This window comes from Pelophylax lessonae (genome assembly GCF_965119305.1).
Source record: "Pelophylax lessonae genome assembly, chromosome: 4".
Lineage (NCBI taxonomy): Eukaryota > Metazoa > Chordata > Amphibia > Anura > Ranidae > Pelophylax > Pelophylax lessonae.
Genome location: NC_138771.1, coordinates 304,172,685 through 304,197,352, shown reverse-complemented (window position 1 = coordinate 304,197,352; position 24,668 = coordinate 304,172,685). Strand labels below are relative to the sequence as shown.

General features: G+C 44.5%; 2 protein-coding genes across 2 annotated transcripts in view; one reads left to right on the top strand and one right to left on the bottom strand.

Annotated features, from left to right (window-relative positions):
- The window catches only part of CHPT1 (choline phosphotransferase 1), an 83,745-nt gene extending 65,043 nt beyond the window's left edge, over positions 1-18,702 (top strand). The window contains exons 6-9 of the mRNA XM_082256746.1: positions 1,235-1,393; positions 11,588-11,713; positions 16,456-16,566; positions 18,534-18,702. Coding sequence (XP_082112872.1) covers positions 1,235-1,393; positions 11,588-11,713; positions 16,456-16,566; positions 18,534-18,578 — 441 coding nt within the window. The 3' untranslated portion in view covers positions 18,579-18,702. The remainder of the gene's footprint in view (positions 1-1,234; positions 1,394-11,587; positions 11,714-16,455; positions 16,567-18,533) is intronic.
- Positions 18,242-24,668, bottom strand: part of SYCP3 (synaptonemal complex protein 3) — a 70,097-nt gene continuing 63,670 nt past the window's right edge. Inside the window, exons 6-7 of the mRNA XM_082256747.1 lie at positions 18,754-18,858; positions 18,242-18,613 (exon numbers count right to left, since the gene is read on the bottom strand). Of these exons, the coding sequence (XP_082112873.1) occupies positions 18,560-18,613; positions 18,754-18,858 (159 nt within the window). The 3' untranslated portion in view covers positions 18,242-18,559. The remainder of the gene's footprint in view (positions 18,614-18,753; positions 18,859-24,668) is intronic.

The window sequence follows — 24,668 nt, the reverse complement described above, 5'->3', positions numbered from 1 at the left end:
TATTGTTTTTTCGTTATTTGCTATTTTTTCTTCCCACGAAAGTGGCGTTACCCTTTAGGTAGTGTTTAATTTTTGGTTAATTTTTCCTCCTGAAGTCGGTCACATGAACTCCAAGGTGAACCTGCTCTCATCTTTGAAAAGCACAGGATGCCAGTGGCGAACCTGCCAATTCTGGTTTTCAATGGAAAATGGCAGTTGAGCTCCACAGTGCCAGGCATTGAGCAACAGGACCCACTAGAGGACGTTGGGCCCTCAGGCCACCCTCATGAAGTCTGTTTCTGATTGTTTGGTCAGAGACATTCACACCAGTGGCCTGCTGGAGGTCATTTTGTAGGGCTATGGCAGTGCTAATCCTGTTCCTCCTTGCACAAAGTAGCAGATACAGATCCTTCTAATGGGTTAAGGACCTTCTACAGCCCTGCCCAGCTCTCCTAGAGTAACTGCCTGTCTCCTGGAATCTCATCAATGCACTTGAGGCTGTGCTGGGAGATGCAGAAAACCTTCTGGCAATGGCACATATTGATGTGCCATCCTGGAGGAGTTGGACTGCCTGTGCAACCGCTATAGGGTCCAGGTATCGCCTCATGCTACCAGTAGTGACACTGACCCTAGCCAAATGCAAAACTAGTGAAAAACAGTCTGAAAAGATGAGTAGGGAAAAAAATGTCAGTGCCTCCACCTGTAAAACCATTCGTGTTTTGGATGTTATTGTTGCCCATCTAGTGCACCTGTAATATAATTAACACCAAAGCAGCTAAAACTGATTAACAACCCCCTCTGCTACTGACCAATTTAATATCCCAGGAGTTTAATTAACTTGATGCTATACTCTGATTAAAATGTGTTCCTTTAATTTTTTAAGCTGTGTACAATAAGATATTAATGATGGCAGATGTTGATCTGTAATGATAGCCCATTATCCAACGTAAAAATTGCGTAACTGTAATAAAATACTTTTTGAGGTCAACACTGCATCAGCCCCTTCAGTAATACCACCACCATAATCTAAGGGGATCTTTTAATTGAATATTACAGTAAAATGTAATCAGATTATAGTGATTTACCACGCTTTGCTTTACTTGTCTTATCATGTAAGCCCATTTGTGCTAAAGTGGTTTTGTTGTTAACTGCAATTAAGTAAAAACAGCCCTCGCAGCCAAAAAACAAAATTGCTATATAGATATATATATATGAAAACTGAAAGTACAATAAGCATTTTTTTTTATTCTTGCAGGGAACAAGTGTACTATCTCCTGGCCTCCATATTGGACTGGTGCTTACATTGGGATTAATGATCTATGTAAAATCAACAACAGATTTATTACACAATCATCCATGTCTTTACACACTAACATTTGGGTTTGTAAGTGCCAAGATCACTATTAAGCTTGTGGTAAGTTTTTCACCGTTTCTTTAGTGAAGCATTTTATACAACAGACATGTTCAAAGCACAATTCATGCATTGCAATCGGCTAGAAGTTACTATTGTTCCAGATGATGTAAGAAGTCCGAAATTATTTATGGTTTGGGTTACAGTACATATTTGCACTGAATAAGCATTCAGCTCTTCATACATACTGTATAATCACAAAAAAGGGAATTTACACTATTATACATATATAGAATGTTAGCTATGGAGTATAGGTATTGAAACATTTTAGTAAGCATTCATCTAAATGCCTTGTAAGTGCTGCATAGCACTTTGTTCCAGTCCTTTCCAATGCTGTTAAAATCAAGGAAGTCTATATCTTGAAAAGTCAAGCGTCGCAAATGGATTGGCATGACATACTTCACCTACTTAATACTCTTTTACCACAGGAAATACTCTGTGGGAATAATCCTGACTTTTTTGCAGTCAGTACCATTAAAGGGCCATACACACTATAAGATTTTCTGAAGACTTTTTCCTTCAGACTTACCAAAACCATATAATATGATGTCAAACCTAAACACTTTCAATTTGTTTGCAATCAGGCAGGCCCTTGTACTACATAGAAAAGGTAAATCTGAAGGAAAAAGTCTTCAGAAAATCTTATAGTGTGTATCCAGCTTAAGGGTCAAATCTTGTTATTTGAAGTCTTATAACAAAGTCCGGTAGCCTCCTATTCATTGGTCATGACTTTCATATAGGGTGTCTCTAATTTGGCTCCTCCTGTTTTCAGATTTGTTTCTCTTGACTCTTTAGAGCTTGCCTTTTGAACCTATTACATATATAAACCTTTCTACACACACCCACAGGGTTACTTTCCCTGCCATCACCTCTGCAAGGCATTTTTCTTAACTGGCAGTTTTGTGCTGTAAAGAACTCTGTCTGGTCTTACACAGGGATAAGGTGGTGTTGAATCCAGGAGCCTCCTTTCTTCCTAAGGGGGTTTGGGCTGTTCACCTCAGCTAGTACATCGTTCTTCCATCTCTCTGTATGTGGTCCCTGTAAAAGGGAACCAGCTTCTTGCTTCACCATTTCACGGTGGCTCAGAAAGATTACCATACATGGTTAAGGTGTTTAAGTAAAGGTTCCAACCTTTCCTGCCGAGGTGTACTATACTCTTTTTGGCCTTAGGCAACTGTTACTTAGATTTGCAAGGTGGCCACCTCGTCTTTTCTTCATATGTTCTCTAAGTTCTACCAGTTAGATGTTCAGGCCTTACCTGATGTTAGCTTGGGTTGTAATGTCCTTCAGGCAGCTTCTTTTAGCTGCAGGCTGCCCCCAGTTATATTGTTCACCCCTCAGTTGGACTGATTGTGGCTGTCCCAGTTGTCTCAGAATAACAGAATCTTGTGCCCCTAACCACTTGTGGACCACCCTCCTGCAATGTACTGCGGAAGGGCGGCCTGCACAGGCAAAGCGACATACCCACTTCTCTGCCTGCTTCCGGATTTTGTGCCCCTGCCAGCATGCGCTGTGATTGTACACAACAGGAGCCTGTCATCCCGGCCAATGATTCATGGTCGGGACCTGTTGATCAGCCGTGTGCAATCACAGCTCAGAGCTCTGTGTTGACAATCAACACAGAGCTTTGTACAGAGAGAATGATCTCTCTGTTTCTTATCCCTGCAATGCAGGGATGAGAAACTTGGAGATTTATTAGTAAAAGCAACACATTTTACACACATTAAACCTAGTTAAACACACATTTAACCCCTTAATTGCTCTAGATGTTAACCCTTTCCCAGCCAGGGTCATTAGTACAGTAACAGAACGTAGAATATTATCACTGATCACTAACAATGTAACTGGTGAGGTCAGTGACAATTAGTTCACCCCATCTTCAGTTAAGGTCCGATTTCCCGCCACACTATCGTAGTCCCATTATTAGTCGCTGATCACAGCCATTCGTAGTTAAAAAAAAAAAAAATAATCCAGCATATATCATAGTTTGTAGCCACTATAACTTTCAGGTAAACCAATCAATATACACTTATTGGAATTTATCAAAAACATATAGAACGATACATTTTTGCCAAAATGTATGATTACATTCGATTTTTCTCTTTTGTTTATTGACGGACACAGCTCCTGATCTTCATAACCATTGGGTTATACTACCCACTACAGGAGTAGGACACTAGGCAGATAAATATAAAGGTATACTCCCTCTCCTTGCTATAGGTACTTTTTTCTGCCTAGTCAGAGGAGTAAGGACCTAGTTCTTTGCTGGATTCTCTGGTCCTGGCAAATTTTTTTCTTTTTAGAGAGAAATTTTTTCTCCTGTTTTTTTTTCCTGCGAGATCTTCAATTAACTGCCGGACTGGGAGAAAGGCTGGATAATCTAATCTAGATCCATTGGTCGCCCCAGTCTGGCCAGCGAGTGCATGCAGACCTCCGTTCCGCACTAGGTCAGCCACGACATAGCCCCACTGGACGGGGGCTGGCTGTGAGTTAAACGCCTCGTGAGGTCACATATGACGAGTCTCGGTCTGAGTCACAGTGTTCCTCCTGGCCGACAGCCCCCCCATTTCGATGGAGAGGGGCTCTGCCTGGAGCAGTGCCCACTTGGTTCCTGGTATGGTGAGTAGCTTCCCCCCCCTCTCCCTATGGAGGGTTTAGGGGTGGACGTGGGCCCCTCCTTGGAACGGTCGGACCCCTGGGTCCCCCCCCTTTCATCTGTCCCCCATCCTCCTCCCCTCCCTCCACTTATGCTGGGGCTGTGTGGGTGGTCTGGACCATCTCCTGGGGTGGGGTCAGGGTGCTATGCTGGCAATAGAGGCGGGGGGGGGTGCGCCACCAGCGTCCGGACGATCATCTGTGGAGGGGGGGTTTTACCTGGTGGGGGCTCCTGCAAGGCCCCTCCGTCCTGCCTGGGCCTGTCCTTGAGGCCTAGGGATCCCTCCTGGTGCCGCCATTTTGATGTAGCCTGTGTGTTTCTCTGCATGGTGGCCATGTTTGTGTAGTCCGGCAGCCATTTTGCAATGGTTTGCCATTGAAAATAGCGGCCATGACAGCGTTGCCCAATGTGCGGCGATTATGGCGGTGGGAGCCCCTCCTCATCCCCTGGTGCTGACTCCTAGATCTCTTCACTTCCTGATCGCTGCGCATGGAGTACAGATTCTCCTGGTGGCCGCAGGTGCCTTTTTCTGCTGGGTGGTGTGTCTGGTGGGATCCTCTCCCTCTCTACTGAGGATCGCTTGGTGCCTTGTGCCTGGCGACCAGCTGGTGCCTTTACAGTGTTTTAAGCTTTTTTTGGAGTCTCCCTGGTGACTCATAGAGTCTTTGGAGCATATATCCCCACATGACCCCCTCTGTAAAGCTGCGGGGCCCTCAGGGTCCCAACCATCCATCGATGCACTGACTGTGGTCCTGGTGGACGGTGGTCCTAGAGTCTTTTGTGTCCTGGGTGGAGGTGGTTTTCGGGCGACGGGCTAACAAACAGTGCCCCCCCCCCCCGCCTTCCCCTGCCTCCTCTGTATCATCAGATCCTGACTCTGATTTAGCCGCCATAGACGTGGGTCACCCTACTGGATCTGTAACTATGCGCCCAGAATCTTCAGATAGTGAGGATGATTCCTCCACATCTGCAACCGTGCTGTGCCCTTAAAGATGGAGGACACAGCTGCGACGGAGGCACAGGTTCCCTGTGGCACTCGTAAGCCATCCAGAGTGGCAAAGGTGTTTCCTTTCCCCGCCTATTGTGACAAAATAGTCTCTAAACTGGGATGACCAAAGCGTCCCCTTGGGGTCCCTGAGCGATTTACTAGGCGTTACCCCTATGAGGAGTCCCTTATTAAGAAGAGGACTGTTCCACCGGTGGTGGACCCTGCAATTCGTCTCCTGCTGTCCAGCAGATGGTTATCCCTCCGAACTTGCATTCAGGTGCTAGGACTGATGGTGTCTACCTTCGAGGCGGTTTAGTTTGCACTAGAGATCGATTATCGGCAAAGCCGATATATCGAGGGCTGATATGCACTTTCCCTGATATATCGGAATCAGCCACCAAGGTGACTGATATTGCCAATATTTTGCCTAGCTAGAGGCATCACCCAGGTACCGACGTCCATAGCCAACGGTCGGCTGTCTTGTAATGACAACTGATGTGGCTGCAAAGCCGCTCGGCTGTAATTACAAGGAGCGGGAGGTGACGTCCCTCCCGCCCCCTTCCGCGGCTCGCCCGGGTCTCCTGTTCTCCTGGGAGACCCGGGCAACCAGCCTGCACAGCCACTGAAGACCCGAAAAAAGCCGCATTCGGCTCTGATCGGGTCTCCATGCAAAAACCCGGAAGTGATGTCATGAGGGACATCACTTCCGGGTACTGTCTGGCACCAGATTAAAAAAAATTACAGCATTCAAAACAGCCAAACTTGGCGTTTTGAATGTTTTTAAGTGCAGAGGAGGGATTTGGGGTCTTTTAGACCCCCAGATCCATTCACAAGAAAGAGTACCTGTAAAGTAAAAAAAAATAATAATTTTTTAACTACAAAAATATCGACCCATATCGGCCGATACCGATATGCATTGACCAAAATATCGTCCCTGATATAGTCGTCCCTGATATAGTGGCTTTGTTCTCCGGCACTTTGGCTGAGCAAATCCTTGTATTGGACAGTGATCACCACGGATGCCAGCCTGTCCAGCTGGAGAGGCGTCCTCAGCAATAATTCTCCTCCGGGGATCTGGAAACTGGAAGGGTCAAGAATACCGATCAATGTCTTGAAACTCCGAGTGATCAGACTGTGCCTGGACCATTGGATGGATCGTCTTCAGGGATGTCCAGTGTGCATTCAATCGGACAGTGCCACGGCCGTGGCTTATGTCAATCACCAAGGGGGCACAAAAAGTGTACTGGTGGCTCGAGAGGTAGCCGGCATTCTAAGGTGGGCAGAACGTTTCGTTACAGCCCTCCGCCATATACATTCCCGGGGTAGAAAACTGGAAGGCAGATTACCTCATTTGGAAGGCGTTGGACCAAGGGGAATGGTCCCTTCATCCGGAGGTGTTTCATCAGTTGTGTCTCCGGTGGGGCATCCCTGAGGTGGATCTGTTGGCGTCTCGGCCCAAATGAAAGGTACAGAGGTTTGTGGCTCGGTCACGGGATCCTCTGGCGGCTGCCACAGATGCCACAGAGGCATCACCCAGGTACCGACGTCCATAGCCAACGGTCGGCTGTCTTGTAATGACAACTGATGTGGCTGCAAAGCCGCTCGGCTGTAATTACAAGGAGCGGGAGGTGACGTCCCTCCCGCCCCCTTCCGCGGCTCGCCCGGGTCTCCTGTTCTCCTGGGAGACCCGGGCAACCAGCCTGCACAGCCACTGAAGACCCGAAAAAAGCCGCATTCGGCTCTGATCGGGTCTCCATGCAAAAACCCGGAAGTGATGTCATGAGGGACATCACTTCCGGGTACTGTCTGGCACCAGATTAATAAAAATTACAGCATTCAAAACAGCCAAACTTGGCGTTTTGAATGTTTTTAAGTGCAGAGGAGGGATTTGGGGTCTTTTAGACCCCCAGATCCATTCACAAGAAAGAGTACCTGTAGAGTAAAAAAAAATAATAATTTTTTAACTACAAAAATATCGACCCATATCGGCCGATACCGATATGCATTGACCAAAATATCGTCCCTGATATAGTCGTCCCTGATATAGTGGCTTTGTTCTCCGGCACTTTGGCTGAGCAAATCCTTGTATTGGACAGTGATCACCACGGATGCCAGCCTGTCCAGCTGGAGAGGCGTCCTCAGCAATAATTCTCCTCAGGGGATCTGGAAACTGGAAGGGTCAAGAATACCGATCAATGTCTTGAAACTCCGAGTGATCAGACTGTGCCTGGACCATTGGATGGATCGTCTTCAGGGATGTCCAGTGTGCATTCAATCGGACAGTGCCACGGCCGTGGCTTATGTCAATCACCAAGGGGGCACAAAAAGTGTACTGGTGGCTCGGGAGGTAGCCGGCATTCTAAGGTGGGCAGAACGTTTCGTTACAGCCCTCCGCCATATACATTCCCGGGGTAGAAAACTGGAAGGCAGATTACCTCATTTGGAAGGCGTTGGACCAAGGGGAATGGTCCCTTCATCCGGAGGTGTTTCATCAGTTGTGTCTCCGGTGGGGCATCCCTGAGGTGGATCTGTTGGCGTCTCGGCCCAAATGAAAGGTACAGAGGTTTGTGGCTCGGTCACGGGATCCTCTGGCGGCTGCCACAGATGCGCCGGTGGCCCCGTGGGGTCAATATTGTCTGATTTACGCCTTCCCTTTTCTCAATCTTTTGCCAAGACTTTTATGCAGGATTGAGACAGAAGGGTTTCATGTCTTAGTGGCTCTGGAGTGGCCTCGCCGGGCTTGGTATGCCGATCTGGTATGGTTGGTCGCCGACGTTCCTTAGAAGCTTCTTCTCACGGAGGATCTGCTGTCCCAAGGACCAATCTTCCATCCTGCTTTACAGTCGCTGGCTTTAATGGCTTGGCTGTTGAAAGCCGGGTGCTGATGGGTAGAGGTTTATCGGAGTCAGTGATTCCAACACTGTTAAAAGCTAGGAAATCTACTTCTAGCAAGATCTACTACCGTAAGTGGAAGACGTACATTGCGTGGCGTGAGTTTCTTGGGGTTAATCCTCACTGCTTCTCGGAGGCTCAGATTTTGAGCTTCCTTCAATGGGGGGTTGAACAGAAATTGGCCTTGAGTACCATCAATGGGCAGGTGTCGGCTTTGGGGGTTTTCTTCCAACGACCCGTGGCCACACACTTCCTGGTGCATACCTTTCTTCAGGGTGTCCGACCTTTTGGTTCCTCCAGTGCGGTCCCATTTGCCACCTTGGGACCTCAATTTGGTGCTTTTGGTTCTCCAGAATCCTCCTTTTGAGAATCCTCTGGAGATTACCTTGCTTACGCTGTCTCAGAAGGTGGCATTTTTGGTGGCTATCACCTCTGCGCGCAGGGTGTCAGAATTGGCGGTGCTATCCTGTCGTTCACCTTACTTGGTGATTCACAGAGATAAGCTGGTTTTTCGCCCCTGTCCGTCGTTCCTCCCAAAGGTTTTCTCTGATTTTCATTTGAATGAAGACATTGTGTTGCCTTCCCTGTGTCCCAGGCCAAACATCCGAAGGAAATTGCCTTGCATGCCTTGGATGTGTTCCGGGCAATTAGGGTGTACCCGGGAGCTACAGAGTCTCTTTTTGTGCTCACGGATGGGCCTTGGAAAGGGTTGTCCGCTTCCTCTGCAGCCATTTCCAGATGGATTAGATAGACGGTGATTCAGGCCTATTCCATCAAGGGTCAGGTTCCTCCTTTCCCTGTCAAGGCGCACTCTACTCGGGCGCTTAGTGCCTCTTCGGCCTTCCGTCATCAGGCGTCAGTGACGCAGGTTTGCAAGGCGGCCACCTGGTCGTTGGTGCACACTTTCACAAAGTTCTATAAAGTGGATGTGTTGGTATCTACAGATGCTTCTTTTGGCCGCAAGGTTTTGCAGGCTGCTGTTTAGAGAACCTGATCCTCTTTTAGTGTGTATTGTTTTTTTCAGGTGGGCTCCAGTTGTTTTGGGTTGAGCTCCTGTTGCCTGGTTGGCTACTGTTTAGCCTGGGGAATTTATTTCTCTTCCCACCCCTCATTTTTAACACTGCTTTGGGATGTCCCAATGGTTATGAAGATCGGGAGCTGTGTCCCGTCAATGAACGAAAGAGAAAATGGGATTTTTGACTTACTGTAAAATCCTTTTCTCTGATGACACAGCACCCATCCCTCTGTGGAGTTGTAATTCTTCTGACACTGCTTGTAACAAAACTGAGTACCCATAGCAGGGAGAGGGAGTATACCCCCTGGGACTCCCCATAGGCGTAGCTAGATTCTTTTTCTAGGGTAATTAGTGTTAATCACTAAACCAACTGCGCATAAGATAATTGGTAGTGAATGTGTATAATGTGAATTATCAATGTGTGTGTGGAAAGTTTTCCAACAAGTGAGCAGCAACGTAAAACGTGAAAAAACGTACAATATAAAAACCTAAGATTAAATACCGCGCTCAAGCAAGTAACGCACACTTCATTTATATAGTGAATATGCAAAATCAACCAATATTGTACAAAATAAGTGAATGGTGGATAAAGTGATATGACCCCTGATGACGTTGGCTACGCGCTGACGAAACACGTCGGGACGTGGGATTGCATCTACGCAACTTCCGGTTTCCTTTGAAACGCAGGTGGAACGGGGAAGCGGTATCCCCTGTTGGAAGCCGCGGTCTTTACTGCTACTGGCAATTACTGAAGATTTCTTGTAGTAAGTGCAATCTCTTGTTTTAAATAAACAATATATTGAGCCATGAGGGCTTCTTCTTTTGTCTCTCCAAATATACCCTTGGTACAAATATGAATTACTGGCTGATCTGTACTACATCCCATCGGAGTTTATCTCAGGAAGATACCAGCCGGATATATAATTTTGATGGTGTCATAACATTGGAAATGCCTTTCTGTCCAAACCATTGAATTGAGAGCATCGCTTTATCCGACCGCCTGTAATTAAGGGGTCTGATATATCCGGTAAGCGGAATTTGTGCACACTGGGTGGAAGTCCTAAGGTGAAGGTGAACTGTATCTGCACCTATCTGAACATTTACCAGTGTCCATTAAAATAACCCTCTTTAGATTGGGATATCCTCTGTGACTTCATTGCACTAGAGACTTTATTTTATCACTTTACCCACCATTCACTTACTTTGTACAATATTGGTTGATTCTGCATATTCACTATATATATGAAGTGTGTGTTACTTGTTTGAGCGTGGTATTTAATCTTAAGGTTTTAGATTCTTTTTCTGCCTAGTGTCCTACTCCTGTAGGGGGTAGTATAACCCAATGGTTATGAACATCAGGAGCTGTGTCTGTCAATGAACACCATAGAAATGGATCTTACGGTTAGTCAAAAATCCCATTTTTTTTTATTGGATATGTTTTGTAGCAGAAAGTAAAAAAAAAATAATTTTTTTTTCTTTTTTTGTGGAAAAAAAAATTAATTTTGTTTGGGTACAGCATTGCATGGCCGTGCAATTACCAGTTAAAATAGCGCAGTGCTAAAGATAGCCTGGTCATGAGAGGGTAAACTCTTACAGAGGTCAAGTGGTTAATGAATGAGAAAGAGAACAGGATGTTTGCAATTGCCATAAAATCTGTTTCTTGAGGAAAGAAAACTATACATTTTGTTTCTATGTTGCTAGGTTACACTGTTGTTTTGTGTTTTCCTCACTGGAGAAACCGATTTGTCATCTGTATAAAACATTCTGACTTCAGAAGGTGCTATTTCACTTGCAAAATAATTATCCTGGGGCAGATTGCCAAACCAGGCAGTTTTTCACCCATGTTGCCCAGCAGTGGGTGGGGTTTTATATGGTTGGTATGGCATTTAATTTATCATGGATTTCATTCAGTAACATCTGTGTCATTTTGTGATTGGTTAAAGCGGAGTTCCGGCCTCAAAAAACATTTTTAGATAAAAATACCCCCAGGACAGTCAGGGCTAGTGCATTGCAGCAATGATAGCCTCTGAACTGTCCCAGGTTTCAATTACCTTTTAGAAGAAATACTTTGAAAATTTCTTGTCCAGCGCTGCCATCTCAGGTGTGGGCAGCTGAAGCCAGGGCGTCCTCTTCGGTCCCAGAATGCCCTGCACCGGCCCCGTTCGTCACTTCCGGTGCAGGCACGTCATCCCTGCACAGCTTCTGGGCATGCCCAGAAGCTGTTTAGCAGGGAATGACGCGCCTGCACCGGAAGTGACGAGCGGGGCCGGTGCAGGCGCATTGAATCCTGGGAGCGATGACGTTCAGCTCCCTGGAGTCCATGCAAGCAGGAAGAGATGGTGCGGGCCGTGGCCGCAGGGGGAGGAAGTGGAAGGAAGGTAAGTATATTTTGTTCAAAAACAAGGTAAATGAAAAAAAAAATTGGGATTATCCAATTCTTTTTTAGGTGATTTTCAGCAAGCGGATGGGCCAAAGTTGCTTTTGAGGCCAGAACTCTGTTTTAATAATGAATAGGTGGCCTGCTTGTGTCATTCTCAGTGTGTTTCATATGTAATACAAAGAATAATGCATGAGCTCAATGACTTGTATAAATGTAATGTTGTCTCCTGTTTTGTTTTTCTTCAACTTTTTTTTTTTTTTTTTCAGCTGGCACATATGACCAAAAGTGAACTGTATATTCAAGATAGCGCATTTATTGGACCGGGTCTTTTATTCCTAAACCAGTACTTCAACAGCTTTATTGATGAATACATAGTTTTGTGGTTAGCACTAGTAAGTATGTTTTACAGTTATCCAACATGTAATAGTTATTTACCACTTAAGGACCAGGCCTATTTCTGACATTTGTTTACAAGTTAAAACCAGTATGTTTTGCTAGAAAATGACTTGGAACCCCCAAATATTATATATATTTCTTTTAGCAGAGACCCTAGAGAACAAAATAGAGATCGTTGCAATACTTTGTCACTCTGTATTTGCACAGCAGTCTTACAAACACAATTTTTTGGGGAAAAAATACACTTTTTTAAATAAAAAAAAAAATAAGAAAATAGTAAAGATAGCCCAATTTTTTTTCTTAAATGTGAAAGATAATGTTACACCGAGTAAATTAATACGCAACATGCTTCAATATTGTGCACGCTCATGGAATGAGGACAAACTTTAAACTTAGATGATTTGTTATTATTGTGAAGGCGCTTGGTTATTTTTATTTGAATCTATAATTTACCTGCTGTCCCTTTTAATTGTATGAATACAATGATTATATTAGGTACAAAAGTAAAAAAGGAGCTGGTATAGATAAAATATTTGTACTAGGTTAGAAGTTAAAGTGCTTGGTACTAGTGTGCAAATAATGCTGTGAGTATTCAAAATAAAGTGCTAGCTCTTGTGTGCAAAATTGCTGAGAATGTTTACTTTGAAGTAAAGTGCTATTTAAAGATATATACTTTTCTCAGTATTGAACAGTGCAATCATTAAAATAATAAGTATGATTCCTTAACCTCCCTGGCGGTATGATTCTTTTGAATTTTAGGTGCTGAAAGCGGTACAATTATTTTGCATGTAATTCTTGTGAATGAGCAGTCCAAACCAACTGTATACATTTATTATATATATATATATATATATATATATATATATATATATATATATATATATATATATATATGTATACATATATTATATATATATATATATATATATATATATATATATATATATATAATGTATACAGTTGGTTTGGGCTGCTCATTCACAAGAATTACTTGTGTATATATATATATATATATATATATATATATATATATATATGTGTGTGTGTGTGTATGTATATATATATATATATGTGTGTGTGTGTGTATGTATATGTATATATATATATATATATATATATATATATATTTACATAAAAAGTACAGTAAAACTGCAGGAAAGGGCACTGGGGGGCAATGTAATATGATTTTATTTTATTTTGAACGGTATCAGTGTGTTTGGTGCATTTTACATTTGAATTTGCCGCCGGTTCCACCCCCCGGCGGACGTCACGTCGCCGGAAGCCGGGGCTCGCAGACGATCGGGAGGAAGCTCCGCCGCCGCACACCGCCCGCAGTCTTCGCTGGATCCCGAAGAAAAGGTAAGTAAAACCTCCTCCAGCATCCAGCGATCTTCCTAGCGCTACCCTGAGTGTGACTCGGGGTTACCGCTTTTGGCACTAAAATCTTACCCCGAGTCACACTCGGGAATACCGCTAGGAAGGTTAAAGTGCTAGACAGTGCAAAAAATAAATGAAAAAATGAATATAATTCTTTAAGGTATTTTACAATAGTGCTGTACTTATTGTAACTTCAAAAAATTCCAATATAATAAATATAAATACAATGCTCCGGTACGTCACTCGCCTGCGAGCCAATAGGGGTGAGCGTGCACCGCTGGGGGCGCGCTCCCGCCCCCGCTCGTTCATGGGCATCCCCGCGCGAGTGACCGGCGGTTCCAATGTCCGCCAGTCACTCGCGATCTCCCACTGAAGATGGAGAAAGGCAGGCGGCTAATGTAAACAAAGCCGCCTGTCATTCTCCCTGGTGTAACAGCATGTTAGGGGGCACTCTAATGGGCATATTTTATTTTATGGGGCACTCTAATGGGCACAACAAAATGTGCCCATCAGTGTGCCCCTTAACAAAATATGCCCATCAGTCTGCACTTTATAAAATAAGCAACCCCCTTAAAAATGTGCCCCACATACCTTTGGGGGCAGAAAATGCGAGAGCCAGGAGCCGCAAACAGCAGAAGGCAGGGCGCGCACGTGATGTCACGCCCCAACTCGCGGCCTGGCTGAGAGTTGGGAGCCGCAGTTAGGAGCAGGGAGGCAGGGCGCGCACGTGACATCAAGCCCCAACTCGTGGCCTGGCTGGGAGCGCACACACAGGACGTCACTGGTTGCTGGGACACCTGCGGTCCCAGCAAACCAATGACTGCTTAACCATTTAAGCCCCGGAGGATTTGGCTGCTCAAAGACCAGAGCCTATTTTGCGATTCGGCACTGCGTGACTTTTAACGGACAATTGACGTCCTTTTTTTCCCACAAATAGAGCTTTCTTTTGGTGGTATTTGATCACCTGTGCGATTTTTACTTTTTGCGCTAAAAACAAAAAAAGAGCGAAAATTTTGAAAAAATATTTTTCACATTTTTGTATATGAAATTCCCCCCAAAAAAATGTAAAAATCTAAATTTTTTAGCATTTTAGGCCAATTTGTTTTCTGCTACATATTTTTGGTAAAAAAAATCGCAATAAGTGTATTTTGATTGGTTTGCGAAAAAGTCATTGCGTTTACTAATTAAGGGAAAGATTTGTCATTTTTATTGTTTGGTTTTTTTTTTTTTTTAACGAGTAATGGCGGCGATCTGCGATTTTTTTTTTTTTTTTTTGCGGGACTGCGACATTGCGGCGGACAGCTCGGACCCTTGACTGACATTTTTGGGGGTACCAGTGACATTACTACAGTAATCAGTGCTATACATATGCAGTGTTACTGTAAAAATGACACTGGCAGGGAAGGAAGTTAACTTTATTAGAGATGCAGGGGTTAAATGTGTGCCTAGGGGCGTGCTTCTAACTGTAAAGGGGTGTGGCTTTTCATGTAACCACAGAGACATACGATCCTACATAGCAGGATCGTATGATCTCTGCTGTTACACCAGGGAGAATGACAGGCGGCTTTGTTTACATTAGCCGCCTGCCTTTCTCCCTCTCCAGCGGGACATCGTGAGTGACTGGCGGACATCGGACCCACCGGTCACACGCGCGGGGATACAGGGGAACAAGCAGGGGCGGAAGCGCGCCTCCGGCGGCGCGCGCTCGCCCCCTACATTCTCCTGGGCTAGCGACGTAGTACTACATCACTTTGCCCAGGAGGAGCTGTCTGCCGCAGTAAATATACTGTGGGCGGTCGGGAAGTGGTTAATAGTGGTGGCCTGACGTTTCAGGCGGAAGCATCATGCGGTCCGTTCTTGGGACGCCATTTAATGATGGCTGATATGTAGCATACTGCTTCTAAAATGGCTTTCATCCATTGCTATGTAGTATGATACCTGGTTGATCCTGCCTGTTCCTGTCAATATAGTCATAACGCTAATGGCTGCCAATTCATGATAGCGTTGTCAGTTTAAGTGTTTGAGAGAGCTGAACTCCACGGCTGGGTGTGAGAGACTGCCAATTGAAGACCTATAAAGCATTTTGTGACTTCCTAAAATAAAAGGGGTCATAAATCTTTGGTGCGTGCGCTCTTTACCTATCAGGTGAAAAGTAAGAACACCATTTCTTTGGTGTCACCTTTTCACTACTTTTAAAGTTTTTTGCACTAAACACTTTATTTGGTCTTTTCTTATGGACTTTTCAGGTATGTTTATTCATGTTTTGATGACACTATAATTTTTTTGTGGGGGTTATAAGAGCACGGTTTATTCTTTCTGGTTGTTTGATTACCATGAGGACCAGGTCTGATATAAATGTACAGTATGTAAAGCCCTTCGTAAGCTATTGGCACTACATAAATACTTGTTATAAGTATTTTATGAGCAATGATTACAAAATAATTGCAGCTGAAGTTTCTTCGCTTTCCTTTCTTTCCCCATCCCATTCCTCAGTGACCAGGGGTGTTTACTGTTACCTATTTTTTCCAGAAATAAATTTAGTAAAAACAGTAAAGCTGAAGTATGTGTGTTTTTTTTTTTTGTTTTTGTCGGATATAGCACCAAACACATTATATGTAATGGTGTGTATCCCATTATTTGCAGGCAGCTGCCTCTGATAAAAATATCTGCTGTGCCTCCTCTGAGCCACTGAATACTGTCCTGAGTGGCTGCCTTCTGGTGCTGTAAGGTTTACAGCAGCCACTGCGAAAAGTAGCACAATTCGCCTGCCCTTCTGCCCTCTCCGCCATTCACCGAACTTCTGCTATTATTCTCCCACAGTGCATCATGTTCTTTGTATAGGGGTGGAACAGTTGAATGACAGGATCTCTTCTGCCTATTTAGAATGCAATGCATTGTTGGACTATATTGGTAAGAGTTCTGTAACTGGCAAAGGGATCAGAGGAGCAGTGCAACGTTTCTCAGAAGTAGCTGCCGTTAACCTTCACAGCACCAGGAGACAGATGCTCAGGAGAGTATCAACTCTGTGAAAGCACAGCGGGGAAGATTTTTACTAGGGGCAGCTGCTTGTAGGAAATGGGATAAACATCCTTACACCTGACTAATGTACTGTATTTGGTGCAGTATAGCAAAAAAAAAAAAAACAAATACTTAACTTCAGCTTTAAATCATTATGCCATAGAGAAGATATGAAGTGCCTATCATGAAAGACACTGGCCTCCAGAACATAATCTGGAAGGCCAAACAATCATTCGAGATTGTCCCTTACTAGTGTTTAAGCACAGTGAGACTGAAATTCATAATTTCTGTGAATTGAACTCAGAAGAACATAAGACTAATTGTATTTATTTTTTTTTTTTAGGTTATTTCATTGTTGGAATTGACAAGATACTGCATAGGACTTTGTCTTCAAATATCAACACACCTTCGGATATCTGTCTTCAGAATCCCTCCTATCCCAGCTGCTGAGCAGGTTCAAAATCAAAATCATACTGACTGACTGCTAAAACAAATGGAGGAAAAGAAACAGGGGGGGAATCAAAAACATCTATTTATATGGTACCATAAAAATAATAGGACTCAATGAGACTTAAATCAATGGTTGCCTAATGAATGGCAGTATGGCAATCCATTTTCTTAATTCAAATGTAATTGAAAAAAGAGCAAGTCCATTGGATTCTATACTTGAGCAGTGTTACAGGATACAGATATCGGGGTAATATAATGCTCTTCTCAAACATATGTTTAGTGACAGTATTCTCTGTCAGTATTGTTTCAATTTTGATAATTTGCTGTATCTGAAGCATTTGATTTCCTTCACATTGATAATGGTTAGCAAATTGGGCTTGCCAAAAACAAAAGATATACCTAACTTACTGAAATCAACATCATGTATTATTTCTGGATCTAAATGGATTTGCTTTTAAATTTAATTTATAGCTTTTAATTGTTTAACAATTACACGTTTCTTCTCCTCCATGAAAGCAGGTCTAAATTTTCTCATTCTTACCATAAAAGGAAATTAGTTTTAATTTGTATTTTGTTTCCTAATATAAAAAAGATGAGTTTTTAAAACTACCATACCTAGGAATTAAAGACATTCTCCTGGACCAATGTGATTTTTTATTTTTATTTTATTGCTTGCTTGTAATAACCCTTATAACACTGAGCTAGAATCCAGCTGTACAGTGTTCTTAAACTGGAAATAATCTTGTGAAGTACCAAGCCATGCGGTATTTGTGCTCCGTGGAGCTGATTCGTTTATTTTTGTTTTAAACATGAAATAGAATTGATACAGTTTATTCATTTATGTTTAATAAAATGTTTTATTTTGTACAGGTAACTGTGTTTTGTTTGAAACATAGCATACTTTAAAAGCTCTAAAAAGTATTACCGAAAATACATACAAATGGCAAAATGCAGTAGAAAAGCTTTAGGTTCTCAGGCTTGTGAGGATAGCACATAGCTGGGGATACAGTGTCTGCATGGCTGACAGAGATAATACACATTTGTTCATTTTTTGGCAGCTGAGACTCCATATCTAATAAAACCTTTACAAAATAACATGGGTCGCTATTTTGGTGGGTTCTGCATTTTCACACATCTAAATTTATACCAATGTATTTGATATGGGAGAAACTTTCTGAGACAGTGTAAGCAAAAAATTCTTAAAGCAGTCATAAACTCAGGTCCATTGTATTCAAACCCACAGGAATTAGGGATGGAGAGCAGCTGCAATAGAGTGAACAGAAACTTATACAAAGCAGGTTGTATGGCACTCTGGTTCAGGTCATGTGACTTGCACCAGCTGTGAATTATGGGAGCAGGCATCAGCGTAGTCTTCATCTACTTTAAACATTTTTCTGAAGTCAACACCACCGTACACTGCCATTACAGCTTCAAGTCATGTGACTCAGAGTTTCATGGGACTTGCTTTTTCAGCTCATAAGTTATTAACTCACTTTAGAGGGATTTACTAAAACTGAGGCACACAGAATCTGGTGCAGCTATGCATAGTAACCAATCGGCTTTTAACTACCACTTGTTTGATTAAGCTTTGATAATAAAACTTAGAAGCTGATTGGTTTCTATACAGAGCTGCACCAGATTCATTGTGCTTCAGTTTTAGTAAATCCCCTCCTTTTATCTCCCATACTCAATGCTTGCCTACTTCAGTTAAGGTTTGCCTTAATAATTTACTTATTATTTTGCATTCCCTTTCCTCACTTTACCTGTATATGTACACAGACACAACTTGGTTCATTGCTACTAGCAAGTTTTAGATCACATACTGTACACTAGAAACAAAGCAAACCTGTTTACATATTAACATTTCATATTTCTTTAAAACAAACCATTATTGAACTTTGTAAAATCAGAAGTCAAAATGGGACTTGTATTCTTTTTGGTGGATAATCATTTAATTATATGTTTAAATAGGTAGAAGTTATTCCTTCAGGGAGCCATCAGAATAACATTGACTGAAGCGACTTTCGAACACTTGCCATCTCTTGCTGTTGCTGACAGAAGAAAAAGAATGAAATAAGTTTAAAATATTTTTATATTTATCTTATATATTTTGATAATAAAGCTAAAAGTAAAAAAAAAATACTGTTTTGAATGTCTCGCATGACAATGCAATCACTAGAATTTAACTTACGGTGTCCATAAGAATTTTCTTCTGTAACAAAGCCATTTCCTTTCGGAGTTCATTTTGAGCACCAGATAGAAGGTTTTCTTGGTTCTTTTCCAGATCATGCATGTTCTATAAATATTGAGATAAAAAAAAAAAAATACAGTTTTTAAATTCTAAGGCGTAATCTCCCTCCTGTCTTCATATGTGTTATAGCTGCTACTCCTTAACAAATGCAGATGTTTTGTATTAAAGTGTTACTAAACCCACATCAGTAAAATCAGTCTGAATATGCAGTAAAGCGTGCTTATTATACTCACCGTGGAACATAAGGAGTTAATCCTCTGCATTGTGTTAAAAGGATATTTGATCCTGTCTTCTCTGTTCCTCTCCTGCCACTGTCCCCAAACCATCTCCTGATAGAACAGAGCCATGGGAACACTCTGCACATGCTCAGTTTGGTGTGTATTGCTAGAGTTTTTTTTTTCCTTTTAGGGTGCATGTGATCAGCAAAGGGCCAATCAGCACTGACTAGACAGAGGATCAAGGGCCCAGCAGCCTCATAGGAAAGTCAGAGTAGAATAAAAACTCCTCCTACAAGCTTTAATCAGACACTGATAGAAGCTATATACTGCTGATGAGAGAAAATATTTTTAGCAGTTTATATTTACTAAAACTATTGCATTTCCATGTACTGTGGGAGACCAGATCTAGTGAATGCAGGGTCCTGGGTTTAGTAACACTTTAGGATCAGACATCATTTAAAGGTTTTTTTTTTTTTTTTGTGAATAAAAACTGAAAATTTCATTCAGTTTGTGAAAGCTGGTAAAATATTTGATCAAAATAACCAATAGGCATGGGTCTGGGGTGTGGTAACCTTGGATCATGATTCTACTCACCAAATGTAATTTAATAGCTAAAATTAGAAAATGTCTTTAAGACAAAGGTGTAAAATATGTAGCAAAGCAGACCCCACTCCAAATAAAAGGAGGATGCTAACTTGCTGCATGCTTTTACCAGGACGGCGATTTCAAAAAGAATTAAAGCCATCCAGCAGTGACGGCTTACAAGTTTACTTTAATACCTCAAGTGTGTTACTTAAAAGCCTTCACTACAGCCATGAGCCCTTGTTGATTGTCTAAGTTTTAATAGGCAGTCCATTCAGCTATGCAGTAAACCCTGTTTTGGGATGGCTATGTGGGTCATAATAATGCAGTTTTATATATAATGAAAAATAAGGTAAATGCAGTGCATTGGAACATGTATTTATCAAAAATATTGCCCAGTTTTCTTTAATATGAAAAAACAGGGATCTACTGTTAAAAATAAATGATACAGGTCATTTGTTCTGTTATGGCTATAATAATTGTGGATATTTTTGAAATGCTGTACTTTATAAATCTTTAATAAAACAACTTTAAATAGCGACCCAAGTACAATTGCATTTCTTTATGCTACTTCTGTAACCATGGCTCGTACTGCCCTTTTTTCTTTCTTTTTATGCGCTAATGAATGACTAAAGTAGTGAAATATTTTCCAAATGCATATTTGCTGTTCTGATAAATTCTGATGACATACAGTATATTCTACCAAATGATCCAGGCTGAAAAATGAATGAGTATATCTTAGGAATATGGCCTTTGCAATTTCTTAGTTGTAGGTTGAAGTGAGCCAGCTGCTCCTGCCCCCTCCACAGCCTGGCGCTGGATGAGCAGAGAGCCGGTGACTGACAGTCACCAGCTCTCTACAGGTTGAGGATCGAGAACTGGGCGATTAGCAGTGTTTGATTGCTCAGTTTTCAGTCTTGGAGGTGGTGGAGGAACAAGTGCAGCTGGAATTGGTGCTGCAGCCATCTAGGTGAGTATGGTTTCTCCTACGTCCTCTGACAGACGCAGCCTCTTCCAAGTTTCACCACTATTGGGAAATGGCACCCTCTGCAGGAGTAGGCTAGGTAGTGAAACTTCATTAAAAATATTTAACTAGACACACCTTAGGGTCTGTCCCTCTCGACATTACCCTCAGACACTTAGAGCTTACTAATCAGTTTCTTGCTGCCTAGCTCAGGAGTAGGACCTAGGATACCCTGCTGGGACTCCGGTCTGTTTTTTGTTTGAAAAATGTTTATTTTATTTTCTTTACTCGCTATCGCTAGCTAGTCAGTGGGATCCTCCTGGAGAACTACAAGTGACAGCCGGGCTGGGCTTTGCACTGGATAATCTAGATTCTTATGGTACCCCAGCCTGGCCTACGAGCGTGTGCAGGTTGTGGTCCGCCCAGGCTTTGCCACGACGCTGCCCCGACGGATGGGGACGAGCCTGCGGAGAAATTCTTTGCCGGGACGCATCAACCTGGAACGCCGTGTTGCAGCGTCCCTTCTTGGCTGACAGGACCCCTGCCCAGGGTGGGAGGCGAGCTGTATCGGATCGGTGCCCGCGGTCCATGGTATGGTGAGTGATGCTACCCTCGTGTCCCTGGGACAGAATTCTGGGGGGGGGGGGGGTGATGTGGGCCCACTCCTGGGTATGTCAGAGCGGTGGTCTCTGGGTGGTCCCCCCCGGCCGGTCTAGACAGGATCCTGCCTCCCTGCTCCTTATGGGGGCTCTCTAGCAGCATCCACTGTGTGGGGGGGGTGTAGGGCTCCTACCTTGTCCTGGGGGCTTTCTGTAGTGGATTCCGGTGGTGGCCAGGGTTCCTGGGCTCCTGACTATCAGCACCGTTTTTGGCCGCCATTTTGGCTGTGGGCAGGCCTGGCTGCATCAGTGTATGGGCAGCAGCCATTTTTTGCATTAACATGTGCTTTTGGCGCCATCTTGTATGTGGGCAGCCGCATTGTAAGGGTGGCAGCCATTTTCCCTGTGTTTTCCCATATCTTTTCTATTGGCATCCATGTTTGTGTGGCTCAGGGCGCTTTTCAGCCTCTAGTGAATTCGGTCACTTCCTCCAGCCATCTTTCCCTTGCTGCAGAAGAAGCGTGGAGATTGGTTTGTTTTTCTCTCTCAGGCACTATAAGGGGTTTTATTGCTTTTTGGGCATTTTTCCTTAGACACATTGCTTTCTCAGTTATCTGGCAATATAAAGGGGGACTCCAGCAGCAGCGCGGGATCCCAATGCGGAACGCAATCGCCGATTTAAAGGGCCAGTGTTCCTTTTTTTGTATTTCTGCCAAAATGCAGTCCCAGGGTGACAATTTCCCCACTGATCTTGTTTGTGCATCCGGGACATCCGGATCACCTTCCCTAGCTTCTTTATCTGCAGCCTTTGAAACTTTGGCATCCAAAGTTGATCTTATGATGTCACAAGGTAATGTTCAAAAATGGCCGATGCCCGCTCAGTCTTCTGATTCAGAGCCTGATATGGTTGCCATGGACACTGCCCTCCCTGAGGGACCCCTGTCCGCACACTCAGACGGGGAGAAGGAGTCCTTCCCTCGCTGCAGTGCGAGAACGCACTTTGGTTGAAGCACTTGTTCGCTCCGTTGGGGAGACTTTGAACATTGATGATGAGCCCACCCTGTCAGTTAAGCGGGTTTCAGGTCCCGCAAAGCCCAGAAATCGGGTCAAGTTTTCCCCTGCCCAGAGGAGTTTCATGATATCGTGAACGAATGGTGGCGTCATGTGAAGGATGTGCTGGCGGTGCTTAAGCGTTTTCAACGCCGTTACCCCTTTGCGGACCCTGCTTCCAATCGCTGGAAAGTGTCACCTAAAGTGGACCACACTGTTTCCAGGTTGAATAAATCCACGGTTATCCCGTGAAGGACTCCCCGGGGTTTTAAGACCGGATGGATAGGCGTGTGGAGTCACTTTCCCGCCACATGTACTTGGTGGCGGGCTCACTCCTCAAGCCGGTATTCGCTTTCGTGCTGGTCTCAGACGGTCGCGGAATGGCTTAAGGTGCTTAGGCGCAACTTGGCTGAGTCGTTTCCTCCGAATCTCATTGAGCTCACGGACCAAATGGCCCAGGTCATGGTGTATCTGTGTGATGCGGCCCTGGACGAGCCTCCCCTGGTCGCAAGATTGTATGCGGTGGGGATTGCACTCCACCGTATGGTGTGGCTGAAGAGCTGGTCGGCAGACCATGCCTCTAAAAAGACCGTGTCTGATATACCCTATTTGGGGGGGGGAACGCCTTTTTGGGGACTCCTTGGATGAGATTGTCAAGGGTCTCACAGGGAATAAGAGTACCCTCCTGCCCCAATACGCGAAGGGTAAATCACCCGCACACGGCGGGGTCCTTCCTTCAAGGCTCATCGGGGGCCCTTTCGTGCCTCAGGGGCGCAGGAAAAAGGAAAATCCTTCAAGGCCTCCGGCGGTAACAAGAAGCCCTGGTCTGGTAAACCCAAGGCCGGTCAGTCCGGTGCTGCCACCCAGTCTCCTTCCGCATGTAGGGGTACTTTCACTTGTTTCAGGGGTGGGGGGGGACGTCTGCATTACTTTCAGGAACCCTGGTTGTCCCTCATTCAGGACAAATGGGTTCACAAACTGATTCATTCAGGGTACAAGATCGAATTTAGATCTCGCCCTGCAGACAGGTTCTTCTCCCTCACATCTCCGTCTGTCTCCCGATTGCCTGACGGCTCTCAAGGGGGCAGTGAAAGATCTTCTTGCTCATGGCGTTATTGTCCCGGTTCCACAGCGGGAGAGATTTCGTGGGTTTTATTCAAACCTGTTCACAGTGCCCAGGAAGGAAGGCGAGGTTCGCCCGCTTTGTGCGGTTGCAGAAGTTCCGGATAGAATCCATCCGGTCGGTGGTGGCCTCTTTAAGCCAAGGGGATTTTCTGGCCTCCATCGAATTAAAGGATGCGTAACTGCACATCCATATCTGCGAAGGTCATCCGCGGTATCTCCGCTTTGCAGTGGCGGAGGAGCACTTTCAATTTGTGGCATTACCCTTTGGTCTAGCTTCGGCTCCCAGGGTCTTCACCAAGATTTTGGCCCCGGTGCTGGCTCTGCTGCGCAAGAGGGGGATTGCGGTCCTCGGTTATCTGAACGATCTCTTGTTGAGGGCGAGCTCGTGTGCCACTCTGTCGGGTAATCTGAGGGTCACGGTTCAGACGCTCCAGGAGTTCGGGTGGACCATCAACTTCTGGAAGTCAGCTCTGACTCTCAGTACGTCTGTAATATCTGGGAATGGTCCTGGACTCCGCTCAAGCGAAGGTTTTTCTCCCGGAGGAAAAACTTCAGACCTTGCAGGGCGAGATCAGGTCCCTCAGGGACAACGATCTCTCCTCCATGCAGACCTGCATTAGGTCCCTGGGCCTGATGGTTATAGCTTTCGAGGCGATCCCGTTTGCCCAGTTTCACACAAGGACTCTGCAAGCAGTGATTCTTGCCAAATGGAACAGGGATCTCCAGTCCTTGGACAGGATGGTGTGTTTGAGCCGTCTCATGAGGATCAAGCTTTCCTGGTGGCTTCTGTCACCCACTCTGAACCAGGGGCAAGTCCTTTCTGCCCCTGTTGTGGACGGTGATCACCACGGAATGCCAGCCTGAGGGGCTGGGGTGGAGTACTGGACACTCCTTGTGCCCAGGGGACGTGGTCGTCGGAGGAATCCTCCTTGCCGATAAATGTTCTGGACCTCAGGACGATACATCTTTGCCTGCTCCATTGGGCGATTTGGTTGCGCGGTCGACCGGTTCGGGTTCAAACTGACAATGCCACGGCTGTGGCTTACATCAATCACCAAGGGGGCACCAGGAGTGCCCGGGTGGCCAGGGAAGTGGCCAAGCTTCTGTCTTGGGCTGAGGCAGATGTCCAGCTATTTCTGCTGTTCACATTCCTGGAGTGGAGAACTGGCAGGCGGACTGAGCCGCCAGTCCTTGGATTAGGGGGAATGGTCCCTGCATCCGGAGGTGTTTCCGCTCCTGTGTGTCCGGTGGGGGACTCCGGACGTGGATCTGTTCGCATCTTCTCTCAACAGAAAGGTTCATGGCCAGGGCTCGAGA